Source organism: Phycodurus eques, chromosome 2 (genome assembly GCF_024500275.1).
Source record: "Phycodurus eques isolate BA_2022a chromosome 2, UOR_Pequ_1.1, whole genome shotgun sequence".
In the NCBI taxonomy this organism is placed as follows: domain Eukaryota; kingdom Metazoa; phylum Chordata; class Actinopteri; order Syngnathiformes; family Syngnathidae; genus Phycodurus; species Phycodurus eques.
Genome location: NC_084526.1, coordinates 22,667,716 through 22,679,940, shown reverse-complemented (window position 1 = coordinate 22,679,940; position 12,225 = coordinate 22,667,716). Strand labels below are relative to the sequence as shown.

At 41.8% G+C, this 12,225-nt stretch overlaps 1 protein-coding gene across 2 annotated transcripts; it reads left to right on the top strand.

Annotated features, from left to right (window-relative positions):
* Positions 1-8: 8 nt before the first annotated feature.
* si:zfos-1056e6.1 (uncharacterized protein LOC107988029 homolog) lies at positions 9-11,975 on the top strand. 2 transcript variants are annotated; one of them, XM_061702063.1, is made up of 9 exons: positions 9-119; positions 2,522-2,589; positions 2,786-2,833; positions 2,901-2,965; positions 4,589-4,626; positions 5,937-6,016; positions 8,033-8,095; positions 8,224-8,274; positions 11,806-11,975. In XM_061702063.1, exons 1-9 carry the CDS (start codon positions 44-46, stop codon positions 11,857-11,859), a joined length of 543 nt encoding a protein of 180 aa, XP_061558047.1. In that variant the 5' UTR covers positions 9-43; the 3' UTR covers positions 11,860-11,975. The 2 variants fall into 2 exon arrangements, with proteins under 2 accessions (XP_061558047.1, XP_061558056.1); XM_061702072.1 differs by lacking the exon at positions 11,806-11,975 and adding an exon at positions 9,539-9,579.
* The last annotated feature ends 250 nt before the right edge of the window (positions 11,976-12,225 follow it).

Sequence of the window (12,225 nt, the reverse complement as noted above, 5' to 3'; positions counted from 1 at the left end):
ACGACGTTGCGGCCTCACGACCGACGTTAAAGACAAAAAAAAGATGTCTAACGTAAGGTTGGAGGGACCCACGCGTGTTACCAAGGTTTGGGTCGCTCTCAGAAGACTCGACAAAAATGGTTTGTTGATGTTTCACGTCACGTTTTCATACTCAAACATGAAATTTCCTCGCGATTGAGGTGTCGCCAAGGCAACCGGTGGCTCTGAGTCGATGACTTGTAATACACAGTAAATTATTGACGCCAATTGAATGCTCATAGTTTTTTAAAGGTTGTTTTCGAGTAAAAGGTAACTAAGCTCTTCTCCATGTTAAAAGCCTAACAGCTGCATTTGAATCGAAAAGATCCACCGGCGTCCTCGGTTTACGACAGGAGTTCCGCTCAGAACGCCGGCAACCCGAATTGAGGCATAAAGTCGGAGCGTGAACGGAGTCCTCGAGTCATAATTTCTCTCGATATGAAAAACACTTGAAGACCATGAACTGATGATAACTGAGCCTGCCTTCCTGTGCAACGTGACGTATGTCGGTACCATCGTAAACTGAGGACCCCTGTCCTGTGTTTGGTGTACAATTTCTATTTATGGCCATGTTTTGGTTAACGACTAACTTTAAATAGAGTTCAATGATTATCTTCTCGCATTTTACTGCTCCTCTCCATTGGGTCCAAGCATACTGTCAAACTCGGGCTGAGGCAAAACAATTGTGTAAAAACAACAGTCTTCTTCTTGTACACAAAATTGAGAGGAAGTGAAAAGGCTTTAAATACTTTCCAAACTCTGATTTCAGCCTCGAAAAGTCCCAAGTCTTTACGTATTAAGCAAAGCAAGACATTCATGACCATCAGCTTGAAATGAACTGGTCACCTTTTTGTGCGTGTGCCTGTATTCTGATATGGTTTGAATCATTCGACATGAATCTCTTCATGTAACATGGCTACATTTTTCTTCTGATATGACAACTTCATTCATTCGTTCATCTTCCGTACCGCTTATCCTCACTAGGATCACGGGCGTGCTGGAGCCTTTCCCAGCTATTTTTGGGCGAGGGGCGGGGTACGCCCTGAACTGGTCGCCAGCCAATCGCAGGGCACATAGACAACCATTTGCACTCGCATTCACACCTACAAGCAATTTAGAGTCTTCAATTAACCTACCATGCATGTTTTTGGGGATGTGGGAGGAAACCGGAGTACCCGGAGAAAACCCCAGCAGACACGGGGAGATCATGCAAACTCCACACAGGCGGGGCCGGGATTTGAACCCCGGTCCCCTTGTCTTGCTGAAATAAGCAGGGGCGTCCATGAAAAGATGTTGCCTGGATGGCAGCATATGTTACTCCAAAAGTTACCCATACCATCACAGATGCTGGCTTTTGATCTTTGCCTCCATAACAGTCCGGATGGTTTCTTTTCCAATTTGGCCCGGAGTACACGACGTCCACAAATTCCAAAAACAATTTGAAATGTGGACTCGTCGGACCACAGAACCCTTTTCCACTTTGCATCGGTCCACCTTAGATGGGCTCGGGCCCAGAGAAGCCGGCCCGGCTTGCAATTGTACGTTGAGGAACATTGTCCTTAAGCTGTTGGACTATTTTCTCTCGCACTTGTTCACACAGAGGTGAACCTCACCCCATCTTTGCTTGTGAATGACTGAGCAATTAAGGGAAGCTCCTTTTATACCCAATCATGGCACCCACCTGTTCCCAATTAGCCCGTTCACCAGGCGGGATGTTCCAAACAGGTGTTTGATGAGCATTCCTCAACTTTCTCAGTCTTTTTTGCCACCTGTCCCAGCTTTTTAAGAACGTGTTGCAGCCATAAAATTCTAAGTTAATGATTATTTCCTCAAAACAATAAAGTTTATCTGTTTGAACATTAAATATCTTGTCTTTGTAGTGTATTCAATTAAATATAGGTTGAACATGATTTGCAAATCATTGTATTCTGTTTTTAATTATGTTTAACACAACGTTCTAACTTCATTGGAATTGGGCTTGTAGATACAGAGAGACCATCAATACTTTCCTAAATGGTTTTACCCCTCCATCATGCTTTAAACACATTTAAATGGATTAAAACACACTTGTTGTTTTTGACCACAAAAAAAACACGAACTATATAGAAAATACTGTAGAGTCTCTGTTATGTGCCTTTAAGAGGCAGGGTCTGGTGGGTTGATGTGTGACGCCTGCGAGTCCGCGTCGGAGTGTCTGGGCATGAGCTGTGGTCGACAGCAGCTTCTGTGTGACTGCTAAATGTATTTTATTGTTATCCCTGCGTTCAATAAACAGCTGTAAAGTACGACGGCGACTGTGCCTCTCCTTTCCCACATGTGAGGGCATTGCAGTAAGTAAATATACTGTAAAAACCCATAAAAGACATTGTCTAAATATCTGCGAAGTACAACAATTTAATCATTTTTTTCTCTTAAGCTTTTCTATTTGGCACACTTGTGCATACAAGTTATACACAGTGCATGTTATAGTTAATAACTTATGGGTAACTGATGTATGTTGCAGATGACAGAGTGGTGGCTCTCCGCGAGGTGTCCATTCCTCATGTGGCTGACATGTCCTCCATCGTACAGGTGCTCCCGCCGCTTGTTGTTATGTTGTTGTCACAGCAACACCACACACACACACACACACACACACACACACACACACTACAGCGACGGTCAGTCAATATGACTTATATAATGATAGATAGATACATAGACATATTTACATATATAGATATAGATATATAACACTGTATGTCTATAATAATACCATCCGTTTTAGATCATCGCCACCTCCTTTGGTCTGAACTCTTCAGATGTTATATTCAAGGTAAGCAGAACACAGTATAATAATATTTGTACATTTTATTACTCAATCACTGACTTTACATGTTCAGATAAGAAATCAGCAAGGATTTCTGATCCCTCTGAACAGTTCCATCCCAGCAAACAGCAAGCAAATGTAAGTATTTGTTTCATATTTATTCATCGATTTATAGTAACATTTTAAGTGGAAATATTAATTGCATAGTTTGGATTCATTTTATACATCATCATTTTTATTTTGTTATGGTAAATATATTTTTGTCATAAGTGCAGAACATGTAAAACAGCATACTGGTAATTGATGTTAGATGAGTCTGAGGTGGTTTCCTAGTTGTTAACTACAAAGCGTCCTTTTCCTTGCACTTTACTTTTTGCTGACTTTACTTTTTTTCTTTAATTTATTATTTATTTTAATCCATCCAATCACTCTATGAACCGCAGGGTTGCGGGTGTGCTGGAGCCTATCCCAGCTGACTTTGAGCGAGAGGCAGGGTACACGCTGAACTGGTCGCCAGCCAATCGCAGGGCACACATACAGTGTAGACAAATAACCATACACACCTATGAACAATTGAGTCTCCAATTAACCTAACATGCATGTTTTTGGAATGTGAGAGGAAACTAGCGTACACAGAGAAAACCCATGCAAGCACTGTCACGGGAATTTGTTTTGAAATGTAATTCGATGTGGCAGCACGGTGGAAGACTGGTTAGCACGTCTGCCTCATAGTTCTGAGGACTCGGGTTCAAATCCAGCCTCGCCTTTGTGGAGTTTTGCATGTTTTCTCTGTGCCTTTTTTCCGGGTACTCCGGTTTCCTCCTACATCCCAAAAACATGCACAGTAAGTTGATTGAAGACTCTTAATGGCCCGTAGATGTGAATGTGAGTGCGAATGGTTGTTTGTTTATATGTGCCCTGCAATTGGCTGGCTACCAATTCAGGGTGTAACCCGCCTCTCGCCCGCATTCAGCTGGGATAGGCTCCAGCACGCCCGCGACCCTAGTGAGAATAAGTGGTACGGAAGTTGAATGAATGAATGAATGAATGAATGAATGCAATTCAATATTAAACTTTAGCTCTAGCTTGCCATCCATTTTCTGTACTGCTTAACCTCATTAGGGTAGTGGGTGAGCAGGTGCCTATCCCAGCTGAATTTGGGCGAGAGGCGGGGTACGCCAATCGCAGACTGTAGTGCTAATAATTGTTTACACATTTTTTAATCTTTATCTGTAATGCTGAATCTTTAATTAATTTTTCCCTTCTAATTTAATTGTCAAGCTAATTTAATTTTGGATAAGTAAATAGAACAGGGGCAGCTGTGGATCAATGGTTAAGATCATCGCCTGCCACCGTGGGGGACCTTGGTTCAAGACCCTGACTGGACCACCTGCCAACATCCCCTGTACTCATGGCTGTGGTGTCCTTGAGCAAGACTTTGATACCCTGAAATTCTCCCCGGGCGCTTTCAGCTGCCCCCAGCTCCAGTGTGTTCCACTAACATGTGTATGTGTTCACTGTGATGGGTTAAAAGCAAAGAAAACATTTCATGTGCATGCATGCATGTGCATGACAATAAAAGGTGATTCTTCTTCTTCTTCTAGAATCATGAATAAATGTAGTTTTGATTTTTATGTCTGTACCATGGTATATGCTAGTGTTTTCCTTATTTATTTTCTATTCTACATTGTTAGAATAAATGAAAAGTGTTGCCCAACCCCTGCTACACTTTATGAACACAGTTGTTGTTTATCCTCACAGGCCCTACTTGCTCGAGGTAGCCAAGATCTTTCAGCATGGTAACTTCACACTACACTTCATAACAAGACACAAATCCTCCCCTTTAGCACACATCTATTCATTGAAGTCAAATATAGTCAATATCACAATAAAGATCCATTGAAACTTCTCAATTTCACCCAAAAGAAATCAGAAATTTTCCATTTAACTTCATATTCATTGTATTAGTTAAGCTTCCGCTTTTTTATGGAGGGGGGCGGGGGGGTTAATGGCAAACAGACAATATACATGCAAACAGCAAAATATGTGGGTTTTCTGCAGGGTGGTCAATGACAGGTGGACATTCTTGACTAAATGTAGCATTTTATGAACACATGGTGCACCTCACTTAGCAACATGATTCAGCAAGCTGACTGAACGGTTTAACAAATATATTTCAAATTTCTGAGTTTTTAAAAATATTTCACTATGACAGATTAGGCACGTTAAACTTGATGGTATCAAACTACACGCATAATATGATGAAAGTTACAAAACATAAGTGTTAATATTTGCTCTGCAACTAGCTACTGTTTCAACCTCCATTGAAGAAAAACAAAATGCTGATCATAATGTCAGTGTAAACATCAGAGGATTTCTTAAACGGGCATTAAACCCATTATGACAGGGTGGACAGCAATGTCAGGGACACATAAAATGTTAAGTATGATTATAGAAATAGAATATACATGGCCTAAATGGCTTGTTTTATCAAATAAGTTTTTGTGGACAGTGAAAAACATAAAATTAGTTGATTTAGTATCATAAACCATGTGTTACACACTCTGAGTTAGCAGAGCAGTGTGTGAGACGTTACAACATCACGTAAATCCAATGAAAAAAAATCATTTAAGATAAAGGAAACATGTTTAAGATACTTATCATTATACTGGTATGTGTGCAAAGGTTTGGCCACTCATAATAAGATCTCAACGTTTCAATATTCTGCAGAAAATGAATTATTTGGCTACATTTTTATGATGAATGAATGATTCTGATGAGAACACCCAAGGCACTTTTTAGTGATGTTGACCCATAGATGCATTGTAGTTATAATTTTTTTTTTTTACAATATTTATGTTTTTAATGGCGGCATGGTTAGGTTAGGTTTATTGAAGACTCTAAATTCTCCTAAGGTGTGAATGTCAGTTTGAATGGTTGTTTGTTTCTATGTGCCTTGCGATTGGCTGGTGACCAGTTCAGGGTGTACCCTGCCTCTTGCCCGGAGATAGCTGGGATAGGCTCCAGCATGCCCGCGACCCTAGTGAGGATAACCGGAACGGAAGATGAATGAATAAATGTTTTAAATGTGATTTTCTTTTGTTTCTAGTGCGTCCCAACCCTAAAAGCACCCCCATGACTGTGATCAACAAGAGCATGAAGACCAGACTGCAAACTGTCGACAAGAGGGTATGAGGCTACTAAAAATTAAGATGTCAAATTTAATCTCAAATGTACTTATTTATCTATGTAATTTTTTCTCTCATCGAGTAAATATGTTTTTTTTCCAAATTGCCCATTAAGATGTAAAATATCATCAGAAATAATGCTGATATTCATAATTATTTATTTAATGTTTTAATTGCATAAGTAAATTTAATTTTAATCGTGGCTAAATATAGTTGGTTTTGTTTTTATTAAATGTTACATGAATTAATTCAGACATGAAATACAGTATAATATGTAGATATGTATAATATGCATTTTAATTTAATTTAGTTTATTTAAAGTGTATATTTAAATATTTAAATGTAAATTTTAAAACCTCATTTAAAACCATTCTAAAATATTGGATTTTATTTTTCCATCTGGTGGCACGGTGCTCGACGAGTTAGCACATCAGCCTCACAGTTCTGAGGACCGGGGTTCAAATCCCGGCACCGCCTGTGTGGAGTTTACATGTTCTCCCCGTGCCTGCGTGGGTTTTCTCCGGGCACTCCGGTTTCCTCCCACATCCCAAAAACATCCATGGTAGGTTAATTGAAGACTCTAAATTGCCCGTAGGTGTGAATGTGAGTGCGAATGGTTGTTTGTTTATATGTGCCCTGCGATTGGCTGGTGACCAGTTCCCTGCCTCTCGCCCGAAGATAGCTGGGATAGGCTCCAGCATGCCTGCGACCCTAGTGAGGATAAGCGGTACAGAAAATGGATGGATTTTTCCATTTAAATTTTTAAAAAGGGCTTATTCAGATTCAAAATTTTTATTGTCATATGCACAGTAAAAAAAAAAAACAATGGGAGCACGGAGCAATGCAATTAATACTTTGCAAGTCTCCCTCCACTTATACAAAGAAAAGCAATATGTAAATAATGTGCAAAGATGTAGGGATTTGACTTCAAGTATTGCAGGTTGCAGAGGCATTGCACAGTGTAAACATTCAAGTAAACAGGATTACAAATGAAAACTATTGCACTGTGTGGTTTACAGATTGTGATGTTATTGGTTCAGAAGTCTGATGGCGTGTGGGTAAAAACTGTTTATTAATGTCGTTTTTCTTGCCGCAACGCTCTTGTAGCGTCTGCCAGATGGAAGAAGTTTGAAAAGTGTGCATTGTGGATGTGTGCTGTCTCGGAAAATGTTCTGTGCCCTCTGTGGCACGACTGTTGTAAATGTGGTGTTGTGTTATGAAGGCTACTCCACAAATGTGTTGTCCAGTTTTAATGACAAGCGGGAGAGCCTTCCTGTCCTTTATGGTATAGTTCCCATACCTTTCTGTGATGGAGTTGGGCAGGATGCTTTCCACTGTGCATCTGTAGAAGTTCCTTAGCAGTTTGGGGGCAATTCCAAATTTTCTCAGTTTCCTCAGGAAGTACAGTTTCTGTTGAGCCTTCCTGATGAGGTGCTGGGTGTTGTGGGTCCATGTGAGGTCATATCTGATGTGGGTACAGAGGAGTTTGAAGGTTTTCACCCTCTCCACCCGAGTCCCACTGATGACAAGCGGTGCAAGCTGCTCTTTCCTCCACCTCAGGTTGCTAATCATTTCTTTAGTCTTTACAGAATTTAAAGAGAGATTATTTTTACTGCATCAGGAAACCAGCCGAGCCACCGGAGTCTACCGGTGATCAGGCAAATGATTGTCATGTCATCAGCAAACTTGATGATGGTGGTGTCATCCCGGGAGGAGATGCAGTCATGGGTAAAGAGGGTGTACAGGAGAAGGCTGAGCACCCAGCCTTGAGGATTGTCTGTGCTTATTGTCTGTGTGCCTGGTGGCCAGGTGCCAAGTCTGACTTTCTGGGGTCTGTGTGTGAGGAAATTCAAGACCCAGCTGCAGAGGTTGGGTGTTAGTCCGAGGGTAAGCAGCTTCTCAGCCAGCCTGCATGGGATGACCGTGTTCAATGCTGAGCTGGAGACAATAAACAGCATTCGAACATGATTGGTTATTATTATTTTTTTAATGATTGTAAAATATTCAATTGTTGCAGATTCAGAGACTTGAAGAGCGTTTGCCTCAAATAAAACTCAAACGCAATGAAAAACTGAGCCAGGTAAATAAATATAACCCATGCAAGTGATGCACCTTATTTATAGCACTGAAAATCAAAGTAACAACATCCTTTATAGATTAATCTTTTTTAACATAGGTTAATATTTTCATATTTCCCTGTGCTCTCAGGAGATTGAATGTCTGAACCAGAAGTTGATGTTTCTCCACAAGAGGATGCAGGTGAGTGAAGACTGTTTTCACAGCAGGTGCTTCAATGAGCTAAGTGACTCGATATGATTTATTCACGGCAATGATGTTGTCGGTGAAATCTCCATGAATGATGATCTCGTCCCCAGCCAGGACCGAGGCGCCGCAGGAGAACCTCTGAACAAATAACAAATAACTGCTAAACGTCTTTCAGGTTTAGAAGTTATTCAGTGTGCAGCATGCCGCACACTGAATACTATTTACTCACTTAGCACTGAGCCACTTGGGCCAATTGTTTTGAAAATGGGTTCATTATGTGAAGCATCCGTTATAGTGATCTCTCCTGGTGAAAAGCAAGGCTGCAGTGGTTTCAAACATTTTAGTTTTGAAAATTATTTTTTGCTGGCGACCAGTCCAGGGGTACCGCGCCTCTTGCCCAGAGTCAGCTGGGATAGGCTTCAGCATGCCCACAACTCGTGAGGATGAGCAGTATGGAAAATGGATGGAAATTCTTTCACACACACACACACACACAGTAAGACGGAATATCATGTTCTATTTACAAAAAAAAGATGAATGTGTGTATTGTGTTATTGATGAGAGAATTCTGGGGGGGGTTCATAGTTTGGGTGTCCTTGCGTATTTATGGCAGGGGATGATTATGTGGGATGGGGAACACAAAGATTTTTATTGAGGTACATAATTTTTTTTCAACATTTTTTGGACTGAACCGGTTGCATTTTTTTGCTCTCAACTACTCCACATTTGGAAAATATTTGTTCACAATGAACAGATGATGCTAGCCTGTATACAAATGTTTATTTAATGATAGTGGCAATAGATGAGGGTACAGGGGTAAGGGTCAGGATCGGTCGAACAGAACAAAGTTTCTCGAGGGGAGAGAGAAACAAAGACAAAAGACAAAGCACTAATTGTAAACAGGATGAGAGAAGTAAATCATTACATCATTTACAACAATGAAACATTAAATATGAGTGTTGCATGGGGCTGTAGTGCTACACCCTGTGAGGGAAAAGATAGAACAGGACAAGGACAGGAGAAGAAGCATGCAGGACAAGGGTCGTAAACCCGGCTGTACAACTGAAGTGTGGTGGGATTAATTATGTAAATTATACAAATCTACAGGACGAAAGTACAAGTGAGGGGATGCACAAGCGATTTGCGTATTCATGAGTTATTTGTCGCAGTCATTGCGTGACCCCACACCCAGTGAAAGAGTCCTAGGGGTGTGTGCCTGCGGATACATGCAAGTGAATTGACACCGTTTTACCTGCAGAAAGACTGACAGAAGTGTCCTGTAATTGCTGTGGCCGCACCGCGGAGGCTGAGGACCCCACCCAATCAATCGAGGGGCGGGATCAGGCCCAGGGGTCCGCCCGAGAGCACCCTGGTGGACCCAGGGCGGTCCGCAGGCCCCACCGAGGCGCCCCCACAACTGGGCACCCAGTGGGGGCCGCGGGGACCAAATGCCACCCCCCAGCCACGCCCCCCCAACCCCACAGGATCTCATCCCTGACCTGGAGAGGCCACACCACCCTTTTCTGACTGAGGACCAAGGTCTCCACCAAGATTTGGAGTTTTTGATTTTCATCCCAGCCGCTTCACACTCGACTGCGAAGCGCTCCAGTGAGAGTTGGAGATCACGGCTTAATGAAGCCAACAGAACCACATCATCTGCACAAAGCAGAGATACAATACTGAAGCCACCAAACCGGTCCCCCTCCACGACTCGGCTGCGCCTAGAAATTCTGTCCATAAAAGTAACAAACAGAATCGGTGACAAAGGGCAGCCTTGGCGGACTCCAGCCCTCACCGGAAACAAGTCCGACTTACTGCCAGCAATGCGGACCAAACTCTTGACATTAGTTGTACAGGGACCGAACAGCCTGTATCAGGGGTTCGGTACCCCGTACTCCCGAAGCACCCTCCACAGGACTCCCCGAGGGTCGAACGCCTTCTCCAAGTCCACAAAACACATGTAGACTGGTTGGGCGAACTCCCATGCACCCTCGAGGACCCTGCCGAGGGTGTAGAACTGGTCCACTGTTCCACGGCCAGGACGAAAACCACACTGCTCCTCCAGAATCTGAGATTCGACTTCCCGACGGACCCTCCTCTCCAGCACCCCTGAATAGACCTTACCAGGGAGGCTGAGGAGTGTGATCCCCCTGAAGTTGGAAAACACATTACCCTTTCGGGCTGTGCCCCGGCCGGGCCCCATGGGTGCAGGCGCAGCCACCAGGTGCTCGCCTTCAAGCCCCACCTCCAGGCCTGGCTCCAGAGGGGGGCTCCGGTGACCCACGTCCAGGCAACGGAAACCTACATCCATTTATATTATTCATCATAGGGGTCTTTTAGCCGTGCTTTGTCTGGTCCCTCACTTAGGACCTGTTTGCCATGGGTGACATTACCAGGGGCGTGAAGCCCCAGACAACTTAGCTCCTTGGATCATTGGGACACACAAACCCCTCCACCACAATAAGGTGTCGGCTCCAGGAGAGGCTCTTGCTAAAATCTTTACCAAAATGTCAAATCGTCATATGTAATAAATAAAAGTTGCAATTATTTCAAGCATTTTAACAAACTATTATCCTTAACTTCTGATTTCAGAATTACATAAATTTGTTGTGTAAAAAAAAAAACTGTGATGAAGCGATGAAACATTTACATGGTTGCACAGTCATAACAACCCTCTGAGGGAAACCGTACCGACAATGTGGCCCGTGAGTTTGACACCCCTGCTTTAGTCCCTGAGCTAGCCAGGTATATTTCTGCTGCTGTATAACAAATACATACTGTATATATAACTGGTGTCGGGCGGAAACCTATCCAAATTTGGTCAACTTCATATTTTTTTACAAATTGATACTATTGCTCAATCCCTACGTGAGTCTGAGATTTTTAGAAATTACTGACCAATCTATAGTCTTTAAAATGGCTTACTCTTATTGAGGATCCAATGTTAATTGTTCAACAAACATGGCATTTTTATTCCTCTGAAAAGTGATGGGTTTGGAGATGCGAGGATTCTGCCCGACGGCAGTGATATGCAGAGATATAATGCAACAGAAAATGGACAACTGCTAAAGCTTCAAAGCTACAACTTTGACTATGTTGCACATGTCCCCTAATCTTTGATATTTGCACATTTAATTTAAACTTTTGTATATACTGTATATACCATAGTTTTATTTAGCTTCTTTATACTGATTATTATTTATACTTTTTTTTTTTTTTGTAGCACCATGAGCCCTTGAGTACCATATTTTCAATCTTCTGTATGTGCTACGCATATTGGAGAATTGACAACAAAAGTACCTTGTGTACGCTCCAATTATTTACTGTATTATCACCTGATTGGCCCGTGAACCTCTCAGGTGATTCATTCAAGCAAAGAAGCAGTTTCTGCTTCACATATTGTGATTTGAAGTAAGCTTTGAAGCAGTGGTTTTAAGGAATTGGAGTTTAGGGTTTGAATCACATATTGACGTTTCGGTGTCAAAATGCCATTGCTACTAAATAGATCAGCCCGCTCCTTTGCAGGTGGCTGACTCGCTCACGTGGAAGGGAATGCTGGCCCGACCACCTTTGTGGTGAAGCATCCGCCGACACCTCTCTATCAAGTTGTCATGTCAGACACAAAAGATGGCTCAGCACACCACATTTAAGAGCTTTGCACTGGCAAATATACTGTAGGAGAATGCACATGCCTTTCAAGCCGCTTGCTGTATATTTTCTTTTAAAAAGTTAAATAAAGATTTTCTAGATTCATGGAGTTGTGATTCTTGCAGGTAAAAAAAAATAAAAAAATAAAGTAATTAAAATGTAAAACAAATATCAGTCATCATTCTTAATGATATTTCATTCTATTTTATAAATAAAATGAAATATAATCAAATAATTGCATTGAACATAGCATGTATTTATCTATTTAACACAATTTTAAATAAAATATTTTAAAAA